A 22,440-nucleotide genomic window follows, 5' to 3' on the forward strand; every position below is an offset into this window, starting at 1 on the left:
ATTTTGCAATTCTTATGAGATGATGTTCCACAGTCCCACTCTGTGTGCCAGGTGTTGATCGGAGAGCGCCACTGATTGACGGATGGGGCAGACGCAGACGCCTTTCTAGTTGGGCAGGTGGTGGTGTGCGTCGTCTTTGTTACTCCTGCTGCATGTCAGCTGTTTGTGTGGCTGTGTTTTTGGGATCTGCTTATCTGAGATCGTAAGTGCTGTTTTTCAACCAATTTTTTTGTTTTTTGAGCGCTACACCTACTGTTTGTTTCTGGAGCGCTGGTGCTCTGCTGGTGTTATCCGCTGCAGATGGAGTCCTTTGCAGTGCAAGGTGTCTGCTGGTTTCTGACCGGCCTTCTTGTTCTACCTCCGTTTTTTAAAAGCAGCTCCACTTATACGTTTCTTATATTATGACCACATGCCTGAGGACTACAACAATATATATAAATGGCATGAACTTGTACAGAGCTTTATCAAGTCCGACGACCCCAAAGCACTTTACGCTGGTCAGTCATTCACCCATTCACTCACACATTCACAGCCTGGCGGTGGTGAGCTACATTGTAGCCACAGCTGCCCTGGAACAGACTGACAGAAGCAGGCTGCACAGTAACACATGCTTGTGCTAAATCTCACTGCACAAAACGTAAATAATTTAACTGCAATAAAATTTGAACTCTCAAAGATGTACATGTCTCTCAGTTCTTCAGGACCCCTACTCTGACATAAAACGTACAAGGCTGTACAGCTCATAAAAAAAATCCAGGATCTTTGTCTTTTTCATGCAATCAGGTTAAATCAGTTGTATATAAACTAAGTAATCTAAAAGAAATTATTGCTGTGGAACATTGCTGTGGACCATCCAGAAGAAAATGAAAAGTTGTCAAAGAAGCCTAGATGACCTTTCCATGCAAACATCCCCAGACCCTTTCCACATTCTTTCGAGCTACATTCACAAACTTATATTTTATTGTATCATAATGGTATGTGAATGTTATGTATAATTGCTTCTTAACAATACTGCTCCAGTTCAGCCAGATGGGATGCAATCCCATATGTGGCTTTCACTTGGATTTAGGTCTGGACTTTGACTGGGCTGCTCAAAATCAAGGTTATGTGTCAGATTAAACCATTCTATGGGGGTTCTGGCTGTATGTGTTGGGTAATTGACCTCTTAAAAAGAAAATCCCTGGCCCAGTCTCAGGTCTTCTCCATCTATCATGCTATCCATCAACTCTAACCAGCTTCCCTGTCCCTGCTCAATAAAAGCAGTCCAACAGAATGACGCCACCATCACTATTCATAACCTGGTAGACATCTGACCTCCATCAGTTTTCCCATTAGATCTGACCAGTATCCCCCTAGCATGATGCTGCCAACACCATGCTTCACCACGAGGTCGACATGTTTAGCGACATGTGCATTAGTTGATCTTTTAAACACACACACACAACATTTACGTGTCAGCCAACAATGCCCTTCTTTAATCTATTTGCTGGATCTTCTACATAGCTTTTGACAAAGTGTTAACTGGCTTTTTTATAGCTTTCTTTTAACAATGGCTTTCTTCTGGCTAGTCTTCTATAAAGCCCAGTGCCTATATTCACAAAGATTCTCAGAGTCCTCTCAGAGAGCTACTACCTTAGCCTAAAAAATCCTACCTTAGCTTAGGAGCGATTCAGATAGTTGTTAAGAGAAACTCTGAATGAAGAGAAGACAGAAATTCTTATCTTAGTGAGGAGGCGTGGTCGAACCTGTCGCTAGGTGACACTTTGTCTTTTAAGAGCTGTGATTGGTGGACAGTACAAGAAAAAACAAAATAAAAAACAAATACGGTCCTAATGATCAAAGGAGAGAAATTTGACTGGATTAAGAAATGTGTCCTGATGAAGAAAACTAGCAAAATTAATTAACTGTCACACAGCATCAAAATGTGAGTCACCTTATTTAGATCATCATGATAATTTTGATTTGCTTATTTTTATGTTCACTCACCAATCATTTTAAAACCGTATCTATTTGATATTAATGTGCTCTCACCTGTCAGCATTTTACTGGGATTGTCTGCTTGTATAAAGCATCATATTTGGCAAAATGACTGGTATTAAATGGAGAAAAAAAAGCTAAATAAATAAAAAATGAACTGCAACGCATATGACCAGTTATCGCTGGGAGCAGAAGGAGTGCTGAAAGTTAAATCGATCCCTGGATTACGGCGCAAATAGGCGGAGTTTGAATCGTATTGTGCAGATCAATGCGCCTTTTTCTCCGTACGTCTTGGTGCTTTTACGCACCAGCCTGGAAAGTGGAGCGCTGCGTACAGCGATCACAAGCAACGAGATCACATTACACAAGCAAACTTTAGTTTAGTAGCTGACCATTTAAGCTACTGACATTATCATGCAATACAGAAAATGCTTTCTCACCTCTTCTATATGTATTGTTTGTAAATTCTCCACTTTTTATTCATGACTATCCAACATTTCTCTTATTTATCTCTCTGTTTCCACCATCTTTCCTGCTTAAGACACTCTCAGGCTCACTAGAAGTCCTCCTCACTACTACTAACATTTTTCCACTTTAGGAGCTCTCTTAAAGGCCAAGATGCTTTGTGAATAACCTTGATTTTACCGAGGTAAAATTCTAAGACAAATCTTAGAATTCTGGAAATTCATAGATTTTTCCTAAAATGACGTCAGTAGGAGCTACTTTTAGTCTTAGGGATCTTTGTGAATACGGGCACAGGTCTTTGGATCACACACATAATAGACAACAGATGGTCCCACCTGAAATGTGGATCTCCCTTCAGCTCTTTCTGAATAGCGAAGGGTCAGAGGTTGCTTCACTGATCAATGATCTATTTACCCGGCCTGTTACTTTAGGTGAGGGCCGATCTCTTGATAGGTTTGCTGCTGTGCCATTCTTTCTCCATTTTTGGATGATTGACCTAAGTCCAAAGCTCAGGATCCCTCTGAGGCCATCACAGAGCAGCTACATTTGTACTGAAATTAAATATTGAATGATCTGGCAACTTCTGAAACAAGTTTGGTTCCAGTGGATTTTATTTAGGGGCAACAGAGTAAATGGGAAGGAATATAAATGCATGGCACAGTTTTCAGAAAACCCACACATTGTTTTGCTTCAACTACATATTTATGGACCAGTTTGTGTCAGTGTTACGCTCCTTACAGGCATTTCTAGACACAGCTCATCTTTTATCTCATCTTGGAGAAGTTACACCTGTGCTACACAAAAGAAAGTTTCTCAACACGCATAATATTCATTTAAGAAGTTAAAGTATGCCACGTTCTGTAAACAGCTTCCAAGATTTAGCTCGCATGAACATTTTGTCCCAAAGGTCAGCGAGCTGCTGCGCTACTGTATTATCCCTCACTGGCATGGACAGTTTTTACTTCTAGAGATGTCAAATTAAAGGGTGCCAGGGAGATGGGCATGGCTTCGGAAAGACAAAAAGCAACCTTTCCATGGCATGGTCTACAGTCAGCGCATCCAAGAACAGCTCAAAGAGCTTATTCTGGACATTTATTTAAAGATGACAACTCACTTCCTGGCAAGCCCTTAACAGATAGTTATAGGGAGGATTTGGCTCAGTTCATTGGTAACCAAAACAAGGAAAACCCTTTTTCTGGTATCTCACAAGAAAAGTGGTTCCATGTCATTGTGAGATTTTAATGCAAAATTTAAAACACAAAGATGCAGGAGAATGAAAAATAAAACTCCATGAAAGGCAGCGGGTTCTATGGGTTCATTTGGAAATGGTGACCAAACCCGTTTAATGGGTGAAAGAGAAGAAGCCCTGAGTGGTTTTAAAGCGGTCTGCTCTCATTGACTCTGATGAGCTGTTGACGTGAGTTGTCTCTCTGTCCTAGATTATCTTCTGTTAATTGACTGAGCTATCCTTTCCATTCTACAGGCCTCTCTTTCTCTTGGAGGCGATTACACCTCTCATGAGAGGCAAAGCCATCTTTGCTCAATAACTATTCTCAAAATGTCAGATTTAGGGATAGTGATAGGAATCATTAATATTAATATTAACTCCTTTCTTTCTTTGTGTTGCTAGACAAAGCTGCAGTAGTGAATGGGTCTTTGTTAAACATGGAGCTGCAGCCTTTATTAACTAAAATCTAACCCCAGGAAGGAGTTACAAGAAGGCCGGAGATCCATAACAGCCTAGAACTGTAGCTGTACTGACCCATCAGTGGCACACACAGACAGCACATTGTCAAGGATGGCATCGAGCCACTGTTTGCATTCACCTTGGTCCTAAAAACTTTAGATGCATTTCTGCCAGCTTCTATCTTAATTTCTATCTGAAATCATTAGCTAGGCACAAGGACGGTGGATGTTTTTCATTAACGTACTAAACGACTAAAGAAATATGAAATGTGAGCTTAAAATTTCATCTTAATTAGTGCTGACATGTTGACTTTGTCACTTTGGTCATAGCCAGCTCTCTGATTGTGACAAGAAACAAGTTATTTTTCATTTCAAATGTATTAAAATGTAGAGTGAAACAAAACTAGATTTCTCATCCAGATGATGACGTTTTTTTAGTCAGACAGAGGAGATCAAACAGCTCCTAGGAGAGAAGACGTGTCTGTCCCATGTCTGGATGCAAACCAGCAGGAGGAATTTCCAAAGAAATTAGTGTACGGTGAAGTACACGCCAGAAGCACGGCAGATGCTCCAAAGTGCATCTCGTGAATTAAAAATCGACTTAGTTTTTCTGTTGACTCTTTGCTGGTGTTCTTTCCCCTGTTTACCCATGGAAGCAGTAGGAAGATGTTATGTAGCAGCTGGTTGTCAGCTTTTGTAATTTTTCTCTGTGTATTTTGTTTGCGTCTCTGTCCTCTCTCTTTTTCTTTTACTCTGTCCCTCTTCCCCTCCCCCATATCATGTAATACCTTGATAGCAATAAATTGGATCATCAATGGTTGGGTGCCAAGGGAGGAATAAAGCCTCACTTGGTAAAGCAAATAGGTTTGGCATAACTACAATAGCCAGAGGAACATTCTGCTTTCCATGAAGCTGGGCATGACAAACAATTGGCATCTTTGTGCACTGAGACAGTAAAGATACTGCAGCTCAGCTGTGGATATAACCATCAACTCTTTCGAAAACATTACACCTGAAAAGGATCACTAGGCGCAGCACGTTGGAATGTCGGCTGCCTAACCAACGCTCCTTGTGTTGGTTTTTCTCAAATGCAACCAGTGCACATTGCCCTTAATTCCTTGGACAGCAATGCCTGTCTACCAGCATGCATTCTGTCAAAATGGTAAACAGCCACTGCACTAATGGACGATTAAGTAGATCCCCACTACTGCCATGATTACAGTAGGCTTCAGTTCAACAATGCACTAAAGATCCATCATTTTCAGGTTGTGCTCCAACCCCATTGCTTTGTTGCCTAAATGAAAGGAGGTTTGCTGCTAGCTTGCTAGTCTTTACACCAGGGTTTAGAGATGTTGCTGTGGAGTCAGTCTATTATACAAACCCAACAGTCCATCACTCGCAGGTCTGCATGGTACGTCGATGCTTACAGCTGTAATTAGTCTCTTTCGTAATCCAGGGAATGACGATAAACTTGGAACCTTTGTGGTGTAGTTGTTTCATTGGTGTTCAGCTTGAACCCTCGATAACGGCTCTCCTGCCCTACCTCGGCCTAAAAGCATGCCACACTCCGTGCAACCCTGGTCAGCTTGACCACCTCCTTAGCAGGTAGCTTCTAAGGAGGTGATAAAAAAGTTTTTTTTATCTTCCATGCATTATCAAAGGTTATGCTAATCTCCATTAATAGGCAGAAAACCCCTGTGCCATAGTGCCTAGAACCAATATATAAACGTACTACGCTCTGAAGCGAGAGAGGCTGCTGCGAACTTCTGGGCCACTATTCTCCAACTATTCATGTACATGCTGACCAGCTGCTGACTTTACAAAATCCTCCAAAAGAAAAAAAACAAGACAAAAAGAAAATAAGTCCTAAAGCCTTAAATTATTGGTCTGAAGATTAAAAAATAAATAAAAAAAATCAATGTTGAGGGATCTTTCTGTTTAAGTTTTTGGACGTAGTCCTGTCTCTCTATTTATCCCTACACCAACTCAAGGGCAAATATAATCCTGTAATAACAGTCATTTTAATAATTAGCCAAAGCTACCACTACCTCATATCCTCCCTCCCGCTTTTCTCCCATTATGCCTCCAGAGTTGAGGGTGCAGAGTGGAGCGGGTTACCAAGAGGCCGCAGCCTAGCCTGCCTTCTACATGGGTCCAGAAGAGCGGCACACATACACTCTCACAAAGCTGCTCCATTTATCCAATTACATCCTATTTAGCTTGTCATCTCTTCAGAATGGCAGAAATAAAGAAATGTCTACCAGGGCTTGGCTGAATACAGTAAAATATCAGTTCTAAGTGTTTATAAGCCACAGACCAGAAATATGTGTGTCTGTGTGTATGTGCGCATGGTACCTTGCAAAAGTTTTCATACCTCTTGTACCTTTTCCAATTTAGCTACATTACAACCAGAAAAAGAAACAGCATTTTATGTGAGAGGCAAACACAAGGCAGTGCATAAAAAATGTGAAGGAAAAGTGAGCTGTACTGAGGTGTTCAGGCTCTCCGCATAAATGGTAAATAGTAAATGGCTTGTACTTGTATAGCGCTTTAACTAGTCCGACGACCCCAAAGCGCTTTCCACTACACTCAATCATTCATCCATTCACACCCTGACGGTGGTGAGCTATGTTAGCAGTCACAGCTGCCCTGGAGCAGACTGACAGAAACAAGGCTGGGTGAGGTGAGGTGTCTTGCCCAAGGACGCAACAACTGAGAAAAACCTTGTAGAACCACCCTTTGCTGTAATTACATATGCAATTCTAAAGACTTATGTCTCGGCCAGCTTTACACATGTTGAGGCTGACAGTTTAGACCGGAAAGTGAAACAGTTTGAGATACAGTCTCAAATCTTTTGCAGCCTCTAACACAGGGGTCACCAACTTTTTAAGATCCCTGAACTTGGTCCTGAACCAAGGCAAGAGCTATATGTTCACGCACTGAACGAAATAAAATACAAAAACTAATTCCTTCCAACTCTGATGGTATAAGAGTTAACAGATAAGCTCATGAACACGCTTCATTTAGATAACTACGCCTAGTAGTGGTGCCACTCCAGATTTCCACCTTTACTCAGTGCTTGAGTTTGGTGGCATATATACATTTGTCTTTGACTAACATAAAAAAAAAATTCATCCTGTGTTTTTGACTTCTTTTGTGGGGCCTCGGTCATTTTAGCGGCCTGCTGCCTTGCAAAGCAGTGTCATGTGATTGATGTGAGTGACAGGGTGTAGGTGCACTCTACCACGCTTTTCAATTGGTGGCTATGGCTCTGGGAGGGGAGGGCACACAAGCTGTAAACAGATGGTGCATTCAATGTTCCAGTCATTTTTAGGATCTATGGGTAAAGTCTCTGATGAAGCCAATAGGACCACATCATTCGTGTGATCTACAGCTCTCACTAGAGCGGTTCGCAGCTGAGTGTGAAGCGGCCGGGATGAAAATCAGTGCCTCCAAATCTGAGATCATGGTCTTGAACCAGAAAAGGGTAGAGTGTACTGCCCTTAGTGGAGGAGTTCAAGTATCTTTGGGTCTTGTTCACGAATGAGGGGAAGATGGAGCGGGAGATCGACAGGCGGATTGGTGCGGCGTCTGCTGTGAAGCGGGCGCTGTACCGATCCGTTGTGGTCAAGAGAGAGCTGAGCCAAAAGGCGAAGCTCTCGATTTACCGGTCGATCTACTTTCCTACCCTCATCTATGGTCACGAGCTTTGGGTCGTGACCGAAAGAACGAGATCCCGGATACAAGCGGCCGAATTGAGTTTTCTCCGTAGTGTGTCTGGGCTCTCCCTTACAGATAGGGTGAGGAGCTCAGTTATCCGGGGATGACTCAGAGTAGAGCCGCTGCTCCTCCACGTCGAGAGGAGCCAGTTGAGGTGGCTCGGGCATCTGGTCAGGATGCCTCCTGGACGCCTCCCTGGTGATGTGTTCCAGGCACGTCCCACCGGGATGAGACCAAGGGGAAGACCCAGGACACGCTGGAGGGACTATGTCTCTCGGCTGGCCTGGAAACGCCTTGGGGTTCCTCCTGAGGAGCTGGCCCAAGTGGCTGGGGAGAGGGACGTCTGGGCCTCCCTACTGAAGCTGCTACCCCCACGACCCGACCCCGGATAAGAGGAAGAAGACGGACGGACGGACGGGTAAAGTCTCAAAGATCTACTGGTCAATCGTGATCGACTGGTTGATGACCCCTGCTCTTGCAGGTGATCTTACAGGAATGCTCAGTGATTAGGTCCATTCATCTTCCCATCAACTCTGACAAGCTTCCTTGTCACTCCTGAAGGTTGGCATCTCCCCCCCAATAGTTTTCCCATCAACTCTGACCAGCATCATGCTGTCAGCTTCATGTTTCGTGAGGATCGTGTGTTCAGGGTGATATGCAGGGGTGGTTTTAATCTGCATGGGGTGGTTTGAATGTATTCCAAGGTGTGAGGTTTTAATCCAAGTTTGGATAGACATTAGGTTTTGCCACTGGAATCTTTGCATAATGATCATCTCCAAACTTCTGATCTATAATGAGCATCCTCATCATTTAAAGAGGCGCGTATCTTTTATCCAGGTAGATGTTAAGAAGTCAATCTAAGTAGAACAAAGGCAAAGACTAAAAACTCACACAGACTGGTGACCTGATACAGCAAACGCGTGCTTCCATCTTCTATCCTAGCTGGGACACACATTATATAAACAATTTGCTGTGAATGACATAAATAATCCCTAAAGAAAAGCTGAATTTTTGCAATAAATACAAGTGTTTTCATTCTTAGAATATTTGTTTTGTTTTGTTTAAAAAAACAGATAGAGGTTTACATCATCATAGGTTAAAGCTGTACTGTATCTATGGGACAAAGAACGTAAGATAAAAGAAAACGAAACAAGGGGAGTGTTAGAAAAAAAAGGCCCATAAAGAACGAGGTCAAAAGGTGCAGTGGAGTTATTGGAAATGCTGTAATCCTATAAAGACTAAAAGCTGAAGTGGAGGATTTGGCAGAACCTTAAACAATTTTACTCTCAATTGGCTTTTAATGGCATTAAAATGACTGACTAATGTATCTTGTGAGTTTTTTTGGGGAGTATATTGGTATTTAAAAAAAAACATATTTTTTTCCAGCAAGCCAAAGGACAACCATGAAATGGTTATTGGGTAAATTGTCTCAGATTGGGACCTTGTGATTCCAAACAACACCTTTGACTTCATGGCGTGTTTTCGGTTAGGTTTTCCTCATTTGTCTTTCTGTTAGATACCGTGGTATGTTTAGGTTTGTAAAGCCTCCTAACCACTGCTTTATCTCTGGCCCTTAATCCACTGAGACGTCTGCTTGGAAGGAAAGCAGATTCAATGCATCATCTGAAAGTCCTCTTGGAAAATGGACAATGACTGAAAATTAGAGCTCAGCTGAGTTGGAAAAAAAGCACCTGAGGCTGATCCAGCTTTGGTCTCGCTGCTTTGTATATATGAAAGCTTGACAGTGATTTCTTAGGCTGCTCGAGCTTACAAATGTATCTCACCTCCTACCCAGAGTTTGGCTCATCACCCAAAGAGGGCGGCATTAAAAAATTACAATATTCACAGACACAACTACAGCTCTTTTGGCTGATTTTTGCACAGACTGGCAAAGAAGAAAGGTACTTTCCTCACTGGCATGTGCAGAGCCGCTTACCTCACTAAAGCACGGGGTGTTCCCTCGTCCTGTTTGTAAAGTCTGAAATGTGTCAGCTTCTCTTGGCCGACCACTGAAGCAAGTTCTGCATGGTTAGGCTGGAATAAAAACTTTTCACCAGGCCACTACAGATACAGATAAACTCGATATTTAGCTGCGGCTGCTCCTAAACACATCCTGCATTTAATAATATTGTGTATTTTTCAGACTTTGTTATATATGCGTAATTTTTTTTGTCCCTTTGATATTTTTGCTGTTTGCTGTGTTGTTCTTTATCTCTCTGCAGGTGTAGAAGCAGAATCCTAGATTGCTTTATCTTTCTGTCTCTCTATTCTTATATCCTTCTCTCCATTTTAACCTTTAGCCCCACCTCTCTCCCTTTTTTCTTCTTCTTTCCTCCGATTTCTTTTCCGTCTATGTGTCCATTGCTTTTGAAATAATCCCAAAATAATGTCTAACATAGTATTTCATATACATTTATATATCAAGCGGAGCATCATAGTAAAAGCAGTGAAGCTCCACATGTGAAAGTAAATCTGCTGGGCTTCCCCTTGCCATGAAGAAAACAATTCTGCCAGACAGAACAAATCAATAACAAAAAAAAATAAAAATAAATATTTATAGTGCTGTAAAAGATACACACCCCATCAAATAGATTTTAATACCAGAGAAATATAACCTGAAATTCAGATTTTATTTATTAAGGGAAAACGTGTCTAAAAAAATTTCTGTTATTTTTTATTTTTTATTTGCTCAGAATTTTCTACACCAGGTTTCATTTTCCCCACAGTCATGAGTTGTCTGTTGTTGGTCTATTACAAAACAGATCAAATAAAATACAACAGTTGGTTGGTTGGAATATAAGTTAGAAGTGCGTGAATAGTTTTGCAGGGCTGTGTAAGTCTATAAACTGTCAGTTATTGTGAGAAATCAGGACTTACCTCGTTGTCTGTGCCAACATCCAGCGTGACTGGCAGGCACTGCTGGGGAGGCATTCCTCCACAGGCTGTGTAGAGGGCCAGCTTGCCAACTGGGATGCCCATGCCGTGGCAACCCAGATCTCCCAGGCCCAGGATCCTCTCGCCGTCCGTCACACAAACAGCCTGTCAATCACAACCACTGTGAGTACAGAACACACTGAAAACCTGACCTATTCTTTTTATCAAAAAATCAAAGTTTACACGTTTGATAGAATAATACAGGAAAACACTCTAATGTACATATTTTTCCTATTTTTTTTTAAGAAATCACATTTTATTTAGACAACAAACTTAATAGTGGCCCTGATGTGCCTAAACTAAACCCTTTTTCCATTGTGTCAGTTCTGTTACCAATAAAAATGCGCGTTTCCTCCGCGAGAGCCAGGGACCCTTCAGGCTCTCGACTCACCGAACTTAACGAACAAAACTTTCCTTCACTGGATTAAAAATATCGGTTATGTAACACCTGACATTTGGAGAAGAACTGAACAAAAAGTATTGCTATAGGCTTAGGGCTTTCAGGGCCTTTTTGTCCAACAATCTCACACGTTCTGAGTGTGTTTGATTAGTTTTCCAAGCTGTGTTTTATGTCTTTATTTTTTTTTCTCTTCTCACCTCTTGCTAATATGTTCCAGTAGCTGATCTGGCTTATCAGAGAGTGGCAACCTTGGCTCCTTGGTGAAAAGTCGAAAGTAGGACATACTAAGGTTACGAGAAGACCACCTTGAGAAAAGCCAGCAGCATATCAGAGCTCTGGCGCAGTAAATGTCTTGCTGTTGACAGCTGGGAACAGGTGGCTGCGGCCGCAGGTAGGACTGACATGCGAGGAATGCCTGGTGGTGTCATCATACTGCCGAGACGCTGACTCGTTCATGTTTATGAAGTGCAAAAAAGGGGAAGGGACTGTTCAGCTTTACTCGGGGTAGAATAATTCAATCTGGGTATAACCGGATTTTCAGAGCTGTCTCAATTTAAGGTTGCCTTCTGTTCATCGTAGCATGTAGATCAAATATTACACATTACTTCAGAAACAGTGACCTAGCCCTTTATTTTAGTGCACAATAGAATAATCAAATGCTAACTTTTGTATCATAAGCAAAGTGAGGTACTGCCATATTTAGTGTAAGGCATTTACACTAATTCGCTGGTATCATAAAATGTTGGAAATAAGACTTATTTTCCCATGTCTTTGTTTCATCATTGGGGGTTATGGCTAAAAACTGATTTGACTTGGTTGCATTATTTTTTAACAGTGCACATCGCCATATATTAAATTGGGCAGCTGCCATTGAACAGGTCTGATCAAGGATTTTAGCAAATCAGGTTGCAAAATCTGATCAATGAATGAAGAAAAGTTAAAATGTTCCACTTTTATTAGTCTGTAAGCACATTCAAAAACAACATGTTCTGGGATGCACTCTGGATTATTTTTAGTAGTAAAGCATGTTGGGTAGAAAAAAAAAATAACTATCGCCTCAAAAAGATTATAAAATAGCTTATTAATAATTTACCTTGATGTCTTTTTCCGGCCAGTTTCGGAGGATTGAAGCGACGTGGCCACGGTCGTGAACAGTAATGAAAAGTCCCCTGGAAATGTACACAAAAACGCACAAACTTCAGCTGCCTTTCAGAGAAAGCCGTTTAGTTCTTTCTCACATTCTTAGTTTTGTGTTATAATAAAAAGAGCAAAAATATCCCATTAATATCAGAGCAAACACAAAAGCAACACACCCACACTTTAGACTTTTGAATGAAAAACAGCTTTAACCCCAGAGACTGATGTTAAGCTCGTGTTTTTTTCTCAGCTTTTCTTTCTTTGACCAGAACTTGATTGAATTCTATTGGCACCTCAGCGGGACTTAAATGTTGATCCTGGAGCTCAGGGCCCCTAAGAACTGCGCTTAGGAGCCAAGATGCTTCCAAATATTAATTTAGATTAGTATCACAACCTTTAAAAGAATCCTCCCTCTTCATTACTCTGCTCACTAGCATCAATGTCCTTTGATCCAAGGCAACGCCAAGAAAAACAGTTCTTCTCCAACGACTAGGAAAGAAACGGCAGCATTTTGCACATCTAATGCTTGCATTGCATTATATAACAGAGCAAAAGTACTGAAGTTTCAGATAATCTAATCGTAAAGTACATCTGAGCGTTAGGTCACTACTGCTTTGTCAAGCACAAGCATCATAAAACAAAACTGAACCTAGAAAGAAGATACGACGGGATAAGAAACAAGACATAAAAGTGTCACACAAAAACGCTGCTCAGAGCCAATGAGCAGAGGTTTCCACGTTAAAAGAAACACCCTCATGGAAAGGTTTCACATTGAACTAAAACCTGTGAACAAAAAGAACAGCTTTAAAATCTGAATAAAACTGGGAAGTTTCAGGCTTTGAAACTTGAAATGTTTCAGAAGGATTCGACTTCAGATGTTTAAAGTTTGTTAGTAAGCAGCATGGCTGAGGTATCAGCGGCATAATCATGTGACTGCAGCTAAACTTTGGGGTCACAGCATGTAAAGAACAACCAGGGCCTGCAGGCCTGGTATGTTTGCGTTGAAAGGGAAACCGTAATTCTTCTCTAATTGATTTTGCAGGGCAAACACACGCAGGCCATTTGGGAACTTTCTATAGGGACTATATACCTTTCTGAAGACTTCAGGTTAAAAACACTTTTAATTCAGTCTTCGTCTCTAAGACATTACAATAAAACTTAGAACCTCCTATGACTAATTGCTACTGTTGTCATTTACATTTTATTAACTAAAAAAAATTATAATTCTTTGGTCTAGTGATCTGTTTTTTTGTTACTGTTTAGGTTTTTTATTTTTATTTTGTTAGGTGTGCAAATGAAGCATTTAATACAAACTAACAACTGTTTCTTAAAAAGAAATACTGACAAGTGCTGCCCAGCATAAAGATTTGTTTTTGTTCCCATGTTAGCAATGTTCTGTCAAATTAAATTTCTACATGGAAAATGTAACTATCAGCATTAACAGTGTAACAGTAACTAAAAATCACGGTTTGGTACGTCCTTTGGTTTTAAAGTAACAAACATGCTATTTTACATAAATAGGGAGACGAAGGAAAGAAAAATAGAGGTTTAGTGAGCTGACTGGTTTAAATTAAGCATCCACTGCAAAGTTCACAGGAGGGTCACTAGGCCACAGAAATCTGGAATCTTGCTTTCTTTACATTTTGAACTTCGTCTCCACATCTTATATTTCTTCACAGCTGTCCAGAAAAATGTGTCTAGGTAGTGCTGATCATTTAAGGTGGCTTAAAACAGTATTGTTGACAATATTGCAGAAAAATGTTGGCACTGAACCACAAAAAATGTATATTGTGAAAAAAAAACTGACTAAATTGATGGATCAAAGCAGACAGGCAGACTGACAGTAATGCCTAATCCATGCCATCTCAAAAGTCACCAAAAACATTTTGGGTTGACCTTGCAGTTATTTGCTCCTCCCTCTTTTCTTGAATTCTGCCACTCTGTATGTTTAGGGCTGCTGTCAGCCTCCAGACCTTTGACCCAGGAAGAGCCCCCCGAACTGAAGGAAGAGTGGATTCAGACCAATAATAATCTACAGACACCTCATGAAGTCAGGAGTCATGCTGTTTTAAAATCATTAGCACTTTCTGTTAGGATAGCAATGCTTCTGAATATGGACTAGGTTGAAATGAAACATTATTTTCATTATATACAATCCTAAATCTTTTTAGTGTAAATATTCAGTGTTCAATGCATCATCCATTGATGTACGACTGAGCTGCTGATTGATTCAGTTACCCCTGTCTGTGTCTGCCACTGTCTGACTTATGCGGACTAAAACGGTAACCGTAAACAGCAGGCGTCTGATTATCTTGATGTGAAGAAAGCTCTTTTCATAAGATTGTAGTGAGAAAACGGTGAGCGTAAAAAAACAAAAAAAAAACAATCCGATGACCTTAAAGCAGCCTCCCATCTCTGACCTCTACCCACACAAAACACCACCAGCCTCCATTCTTCACGCCAACTTCATAACCTTAATCCTCAGTGTGCTGGGTGTCATCAAAGCCGCATAAGGTTGGACTGACAAAATGAGCACAAATCACTGTCAAGAGCGTGAAAGTAGTGGGAAAGGTCACAGTCATGCAATATAAGGTTTCTCTAACTAATTAGGCTCCAAATCCGTCATGACAGACATTGTTTCAGGGGTCGCAAGTCTCCTGAAAGAGACTAGACGACTTAGTTAGTTTTCAAAATGTATTTCAAAAAGGACAGCTGGTGTTGGTACTCCATGTGAAACCTTGAGGAGCTGGTCAAAGTCAGGTTTCAAGCCTCTAATCACAAACACTTTCTGATTTGATGCCTTGCACCTTATTGGCCTATAAAAGCGCTTTGCTGATTAGATTGTACATTGTTTAATCATTTTATTTTTTCAGAAACCTGAATTCAGCATGTAAAAATGTTTATGAACTACTGTCAATAATGAAATAAATGATAGAGCATTTATTGCATCATAGATATGAATATGTAGTAAGCCTTTGTCAATGTCAGATTTCAGGATAAATCAAACAGGAAGTACTTTTATTTTGACAAAATGGCAGTGTTTTTTTTAATACCACAATTAACACTTAAATCTCTACGTTTAAACATTCACGGGCTTTTCGTGTACTTACTGAGTCAGCAGACTCGCAAAAATAATTAAGAAACCCTTTTCTGAGTTAGCCTTTAAAACTTCTGATATCAAGTCTAAACAGCAAATGTGTCCCATGGTGGGCTATAAAATAAAAACATTGTGTTTTTATCCAGGCGCGATTTAGAGTGTAAATGTAAAGTATTTGAATGAACAAAAATAAAGTTTGTTTCTTTAGAAAAAAAAAAGCCAAATGTGTGTTTGTTAGTAAGTGATACCATCTTAACAGCAAGAGAAAAAGATCCCAGGGGTAAGGAAAGTTTATTTTCTCCTGAAATTACCTCATTTTTTAGTTTAGCTGGAGTGAAAGCTGTGTGGTCAGAATCATGAACCTACAGCTAGGCTGAACTGATTGTTTGTTATAAGCATTAAATAGACCACGGCCTTTAAACCTCGCTGGCTGATAAATCCAACACACCCGTTCACAGGCTAATGTGCAAACTCTTGTCAGAGCTACAGACTGCGGCCTACACATGGCTGACATTTACTCCTGTCAGATGAGATGATAGATTTTTCACCCGAGTCCCAGACCACTAGTCTGATTTAAGTCTCAAGTCTTTAAAAGGTGAGTCTAAGTCTGAAGTCTTTGTTTTTGCCAGTTAAATGTGAAACAAGACCAAGTCTCAAGCTCAAATCACCATCTTTGTTTCACTGTGTTCTAGATTATTAATCATAAGGAGTGAGTAAGAGAAGCACATGACTGCAAAGTCATTGTAACATGAGGCGAGGTAATTCCATTGAAAATGTTTCCCTGTCCAACAGTCACCAGCAATAATACCCCTTGTCTCACTAAAACCCTCCTCTGAGGCCAAAGCAGATACATGTCTGTCTTGAACATCTCCTTTAGAGAAAATAAAATAAACACATCTAGGTTCTTTTTAATGCCAGTCGGCTTTTTATGTCTGTGACATTGGCTTTTGGATTTACAGAACGTTCCTTGGTTTGGGCGAATCAAAAAAAACCCGGATCAAAGATTTATTTTGGGCAGATTATGCTTTACTATGACATACATTCCTGGATCAACAAACACAATGCTATATGGTCCCCTAGCATTTCCATTCTCATGCTCCTTAAACATGTTTAGACATAGCTCTCCTGGCTTCCTCTGGTACTGTACTAGCCATCATGTTTGAAGTGGATGGTGAAGTCAAGCAAACCCAACTAGATCAAACCGACCCTCTTGAGTTTCACCAAGCCTTTAGAGACTTCCAGTCAAACCATAATGCTCAGACAACAGGATACAGTGGCTTGTTCGCTTGGATCCATTTGTACCATCCTTCTGATGTTTAACACCAAACATGGTCAAAAGTAGAGAGATGCTAAGAACGCTCTTTTTAATTGTTTGTCTCTAAGCCAAATCAGTAAATAAACAATTTGCAAATTTCTTTTACAACTACTTTCTGGCCTCACATGTACCTGGTTGCACATTGCTCTGGATATTGCCATTGAACTACTTTCTTTTATAAATAATACCCAAATTTTTACCCTGAACGACATGGTTTTTTTTTAAAGTTTGTTCTGTTTTTTTACTCTGTGGAGCTTCAGCTCTGGATATAGCTGAAATCCTCTCCAACGAGTGCTCCACTCTAATGGGATTCTCTCTAGAAAATGTACTAATTTTCACAACTGATAATCCAATAGACTTGGTTCAATTGGGGACCAAATAGCTTATTTTCAGTTGGTGTGATTTGTTTTCATGCTGCATTTTCTCAAACGAACCAGACCTTATGACCAACCTGTTCATCCCCCTGTCTGTGGTGGCGCTGTGGTGACGCTGCACCAAGACATACAGAAGAAAAGAGGTCGGTCAGCAACACAACTTCCTTTCCTTTGATGAAATTTTAAACAAAATGGAATGGCTACAGATTTTAGCCGTGTTATTGCAATGATGTCTTTTGGCAAATGTGCCAGACAAGCACATTTCAAAAGTGGGCTCAACATGAGTGAAGGACAAACCAGAGGACAACAGAGATTGTTCTGTATGAGGTGGCAGAGCGCGAGCAGGAGCGCATAATTATGTTCTTTGAACTGATGTCATGCTTATACAGATGTTAAGCGAGGTATTACAATTTAGTATTATTGCTCAATTACAATTGTTTTTACCCTGATTTTCCTGCACTATAGTCCACTCCCCCCTTTTAGAACATCCTACCGGTCCGCTTGGCATTTCCATGTGTATTCGCTCCAGAGTTCAGTTCAACCGAGCTCATATCTAGGTTTTGAGGCGGACTCGTATTCGCTTTTTTGGTCCGCATCATATTTTGGTTGCGCATTTACAGCACGCCAAAATAAACAAACTTTCTGAGCAAATGAATCAGCAGATTAAAGAGGGCTGGTGTGAATGCACCCTTAGAGATTCAGGGTTTATAAACGTTCACTTTTCTTGTGTTAAAATCTGTCGCTATGATTCTGTCAGTGATTCATATTTTAAACCTGTACTGTCTGGATTTTTATGGGACCCAGAAAAGTAAAATAAACTGACTGATTATTGTATGGATTGTGAATAAATCTTACACAGAAACACGGCTATTATAGAGAGACCCTAATAAAGAGTCTCTATGTTCACATAGGTTGTGTGCTGTGTACTGGCTTTCCATTACAGCGTGGTGTCAAGTACAGTACAAGACCCGTGGTAGAGAAAAGCTGATACCTATCCAAAATGTGCTACGCTTCTGACAGTAGGAAAAACAATTTTATTCAGCAGGGGGAACCTCCTTGCGGAGATCTCTGGCTTTTGAGAAGTAGTTCAAACAGGATCATCCCTCCAAAATGAACACACGGGATCCTGCTTCCAGACCAGCTGTTGGGATATTTGAGGTGTTATTCTATTAAGACACAAAAGTTCAACAGACTATTCGAAGAACGCAGTTTTCATTAACAAGATTATAATTTTGAATTCAATTACAGAGAATTATTTTACTTGGTTAGAGTTTAAATGTTCCTTTTTAAACAAAAGGCTTAATAAGCAAAATATCAAATGCTAGATTTGCCATTGAAATGTTTCAGCCAAAGTTTAATAACAGAAGTAAAGTGAGATTGCAATTTCTAACTGTTAAAATATAATTGGAGATAATATCTAAAGATTATTGCTCCAGAAGGTGTTCCATATATCATTTATTATTGACACTTTAACACAAGTACACAATGTTTTTAAGCCAAACACATGTTCATTTTATTACACAGTTTAAGGATATATGTTAAATGGTAGATGACTCTACAGCTTTTGTCCTTGCAAAATGAAAATCTCCATTGTTCCAGTCTGTGCTGAATGTTTTTTGCTGGCAATCTGTGCAAACATCAAAGTCATGATAATTTCTACCAATAAGGAATGACCTCTATTGTGTTTGCCAGAAAACATTCACTAGGTATTTAGTCATCAACCTTGCCTGGAAGCTGAATATGGCATTTGTTTTCACAAACACACGAGAATCCATCTTGCCCCACTCCCGCCTCAACCGTTCAAGACAAACTTAAAACCAATCGGCCAATCATATTGCAGTATTATGATTTAAGGCAGGACATACAGCTGTAACGAAAGCAAGAGCTGCCAAACCCACAGCCATTCCAAAAAAATAAGGGCACCTTGCCCAGTGCAACTTGTTGTGGTTTCTCATGGTACCTGGTGCTTTTCATTTGAAACCTTGATTGGCTGAAACCAACCTTAGGTAGGCGGGCACTAGGTGTCACTTTGCCCAATCAGCTCAGAAACTTCTGCTGGATGTCCTGCTTTACCCGGATGATTTAGATGGAAGCAGGCCCAGATTGATAATGTGCAGAACATTATACATTATCAATCTGTTTTACCAGGTTATTAAATCATCACAATTCATGGGGTCATCAGACTCAGTATGGAAATGAAGCTCATCCCATGGGGAAACAAAGTAATCTTAAATAAACCAACAAAATACATATGAATTATAGCCAGTTAAAATGTTTTTATAAATGGTAATTATTCTCAAGGTTGGGTACAGATTATTGCTGCACATTCATTACAGCTAAATTAGCCATCTACGTCAACAAATCTTAAGTTGTTCAATGAAGGTCTTTATCGATCAAACTCTTTTAACAGAGCTTCACATCAGAAGTCCTCAACTATCCTTCTAAGCTGATGGGAATATTGTTCCTTTGGTAGTTATTAGTTCATCAAGCTGTTTAAGAGATTTCAACTTCTCTATGGCCACAATTTGAACAAAACACCTAAACCCTGGTTGTGATATGCGAATAAAAAAGAAAAATGTTGGTTACATTTACGGGATTGGATTTTAAATTTATTGTTTTCTCCTCATCCTATTAATGCGCCAGTGTGCTCTGGTGCAGGTCATTTAAGTGTAAGAGATCCAAGCAGAATGCTTGAAGTGCACACACAGTCAAAGTACCATCATGGAGATGGATTTCTATGGCTGGATGTGGGATATAACCACACGTTGTAGTAAAAGGAATGACAGCCCAATATTTATGCAATAAGACTGCTGGTCTCCGCTTTCATACTTCCTTTGCTACAATTTAATATTGTGATATGTGTTCAGTTGACAGTGGAATGAGGAGAAGGCATTTATACTGATGTACGTCACAACCACCAATTTCAATTAACTTTACTGAGCTGTTATGTGATAAACCAATGTAAAGCAGCACATAAATGTGAAGTGGAAGGTAAAAGATCATTGCTTTTCCACAGTTTTACAAAGAGGACGCTGAAGAGTGATATGCATTTGTGTTCACCCTACCTTACTCTAAAGATCAGTGAATCATCAAGACCAAGGAATACAGCACACAGGTCTCAGCATAAAAGCAGGGTGAGGTTACCCTAACCCAGGACATCGGAAATATAAATAATTGTGATTATATTGCTGAACATAATGATGACAATATCGATTACGATCAACCTACATCTTCCTGGGTTTTTTCTGTAGTTTGCATCACAATGTCCCCAGTACTTTTTGTGAGGTTTAGTGCCAAAGCCACTAAACAAACATCAAGTATGGGGAACAAGGGCAGTAAAAATCTACCTATTGCAACAATATCCTGGTTGTTATATGTAAATGAAAAAAAGAGACTGGGGTAGAGGGTGCAGCCAGAGCCACAACGGAAAGGTTTCAAAATTGCTTTCATTGTCACAATTGTGTTCTACGCTATGCTGGCCTGTCACATAAATCATAAAAATTACACTGAAAGCGTGAAAAGGTTCAAGAGGTATTAATACTTCTGCAAGGCAAGACATGTTGCACATAATGTGGCCATATATTTCCACATAAAAACAGCCAAGTAACTCTTATTTTCAATAAGGGGCCTTCAACAGAGGACAATTGAATTAAGTCAGCTTTGCAAAAATAAACTAAAGCAAATGACAGAACCAATTCAGCAGCTGTGAACAAAAACTCAGCAGGAACATGAGTCTGGCCACGCCAGCCAATAATCACATTCCTGCTGCAGCTTCAACTGACGCAAACTCATATTAAACCTAACATTAAAAAGGAAACTGAACTGGCAACAGAGCTCCGGAAAGAGACAAAAGCTCCATTTAAAAACACATGTGGTCTTTACCAAAACCCTGAAACAGTCTGAAGATGCAGACAGTTGGGGAATAGTCTTGCATCAGCTCAACACAATTACTGCCTGTGGCCTATAATCCAACACTCAATCTCTGTCTAAGCACACATAATCCCACCTATTATTGTTCAATCAGGAAAGAAAAACTGAATGAAAAAAAGTTTAAGGGATGTGCTAGGCGTGGGCTTTTTGCTGGGAGTTTATCAACACATGAAGAAAGTTTTTGTCATTTCCAAACTAACCATCACTGGCAGAAGATGTCCAGACATAATCACTTTCCTTCTGCTTTACACCCTCCTTTCTTATATGGCTTCCTCAAGTGGCAGCACTCTCCTCTTCTTTGCCCTCTAAGAGGATTGAACAGGAATTAATTTGATGATTAGGTTTCAACATGTTGCTTGGATATCCTCGTCTTAACACCAGCGAGAGTCACTTCCAGTCATTGGCCTCAGAAAACCATAACCCAGCCCCCACCTCATTCCACTGCAGCCTACTGAAGACATACACGCACAAAAAAACTAAACTTTCCTTATGCAGCTTTTCCAAGCTTTGGGAAGTGGGTAATTGTAGAGAATTCAAGAGGAATGAGAACATTCTCATTCTTTCGCAACCTGCAGGTGGCGAAAGAGACAAGAGGAGGAAGTGAGACAATAGGCTTTTATAATCTGTCTTCCATAGTGGCAGTTAGTTGAAAAAGAGAGACACTCCCACAGCTGTCCAGTTTCACTGAGTGAACTAAAGGCGAGAACCTGCAGGAAAAGGTCTGCTCCTGTCCAAATATCCTGCAAAAGGAATAAGAGGGACGGACCTGATGAACCCAGCTGGTTCTTAGATGAGATTCAGACTACCGCAACCAGCTTTTCCACTCATCTCCCTTCTCACTCACATGCATGCAGATATTTGAGGCACGCCAGTGGCCTTTGGTGTGGGATGCAGTGTGACATTCAGAGGAAACCGGTCATTCCTAAGGTGAAAACTGAGCAAAAACTGCTTGAATGCTGCTCTGTGTTTGCAGCAGTGGTGTAACACTGCCTCTTGGGAGCTTTTGCATCAGCCAAATCCAAATAACTAGAGCTTTAAAAGAAAACCCTGAGTGACGGTGATGATGGTGGACAAGCTAAAGCTGTTGTAGAACACTGAGCACTGAATAAAGGACAATGATATATGGCCCATGACATTATGCAGTGACAGTCAGACAAATATATGGATTTCCTTTTTATAGATTGTCTGAGGGGGCAGCATGGTAGCTGCTAACGTCCACTATGAAGCAGATGGAAAAGTGCTATTAGGGTATCACGTTTTTCACCGTCTACAACTAAGCAGATAACTCATGTGCTATATGACACGAAGTGAGAAGGTAAATGAAAAGCCAAAATATAACTTACAATAGACTATAGGTAGATGTTAATGGCCCCATATGTTTATATGATCAAATGCATTAAAGTGA

The 22,440-nt window shown here is 40.4% G+C and overlaps 1 protein-coding gene across 1 annotated transcript in view; it reads right to left on the bottom strand.

Moving 5' to 3' along the window:
- me1 (malic enzyme 1, NADP(+)-dependent, cytosolic) overlaps positions 1 to 22,440 on the bottom strand; it is a 96,256-nt gene that overhangs the window by 16,698 nt on the left and 57,118 nt on the right. The window contains exons 4-5 of the mRNA XM_012872954.3: positions 12,276 to 12,351; positions 10,726 to 10,887 (exon numbers count right to left, since the gene is read on the bottom strand). Coding sequence (XP_012728408.2) covers positions 10,726 to 10,887; positions 12,276 to 12,351 — 238 coding nt within the window. The remainder of the gene's footprint in view (positions 1 to 10,725; positions 10,888 to 12,275; positions 12,352 to 22,440) is intronic.

Source organism: Fundulus heteroclitus, chromosome 3, assembly GCF_011125445.2.
Source record: "Fundulus heteroclitus isolate FHET01 chromosome 3, MU-UCD_Fhet_4.1, whole genome shotgun sequence".
Classification (NCBI taxonomy): Eukaryota; Metazoa; Chordata; class Actinopteri; order Cyprinodontiformes; family Fundulidae; genus Fundulus; species Fundulus heteroclitus.